At 52.4% G+C, this 808-nt stretch overlaps 1 protein-coding gene across 1 annotated transcript; it reads right to left on the bottom strand.

Annotated features, from left to right (window-relative positions):
• GNI_165790 (hypothetical protein) lies at positions 1–171 on the bottom strand (the record flags this gene model as incomplete). Its single annotated transcript, XM_011134892.1, has 1 exon — positions 1–171. A coding segment is annotated over one exon (171 nt), but the record flags the coding sequence as incomplete, so codon positions are not given.
• Positions 172–808: the final 637 nt, after the last annotated feature.

Genomic DNA, 808 nt, shown 5'->3' with positions numbered 1-808 from the left:
CACCTCCTCTACCCTTCTACGCTTCTCCATCTCCACCTCCTCTACCCTTCTACGCTTCTCCACCTCCTTCTCCTCTTTCATCTTCTCCTTTTCCTCTTCCATCTTCTTCACCACCTCTTCCAGCTTCTTCAGCTTCTCCGCCATCCTCATCATTTCCGATCCGCTCGACATTGCCTAAAATAGAACACAGTGGCAGGACCGCACTCGTAAGGGATGAAACGAAAGGGGATGGGTCCCGTAGGAGTGGCGGATGGGTTACCGTGTTTGCTAGTTGTGGTGAGATTAAAATTAGCCCGGATTTTCGAGGTGTGTCCGAGGTGCAAACACGTTAAAAGTAAAACGGAATACCCTTCTACGATGTCCGTGCTTACCTGCCTGAGTTATCGTCCCCACAAACATTTAGTCTTGGCTCCAGTCTTGCTTCATCGTACCTAAATCCCAGTCGAGCCTCACTCCCAGTCGAGCTCCATACAACTCGGATTCACCATCAACCGGGGAATGGCCTCGTTGTGCGACGATGTTCATACCTGTAACGAAGTTCCCGGAGGTTCGTCTGGAAGTGGTGACTGGCCTCGTTGTGGGGACAGCGGGCCCACTTCGGAGTCGTCGGTTGCACAATCGATCAACCGTAAGGTATTCACGTGTGCTCTTCTTCGAGCACGATATGGCAATGTCAAAATGTTATTGGACTGAGGCAAATTGGGGAAGGGGGCATGGCTGACGAACCTGGCAGCCCGTCCGTCACGGGCCCCTACTAGAGTGTCATCCCTCACTGGAGAGCACGGGCTCGTTTATGGAGATGAACTAC

This window comes from Gregarina niphandrodes, assembly GCF_000223845.1.
Source record: "Gregarina niphandrodes unplaced genomic scaffold scaffold00053, whole genome shotgun sequence".
Taxonomy (NCBI): Eukaryota; Apicomplexa; class Conoidasida; order Eugregarinorida; family Gregarinidae; genus Gregarina; species Gregarina niphandrodes.
Note: the sequence above shows the minus strand (reverse complement) of the source record. Positions and strands in the feature narration are given on the sequence as shown.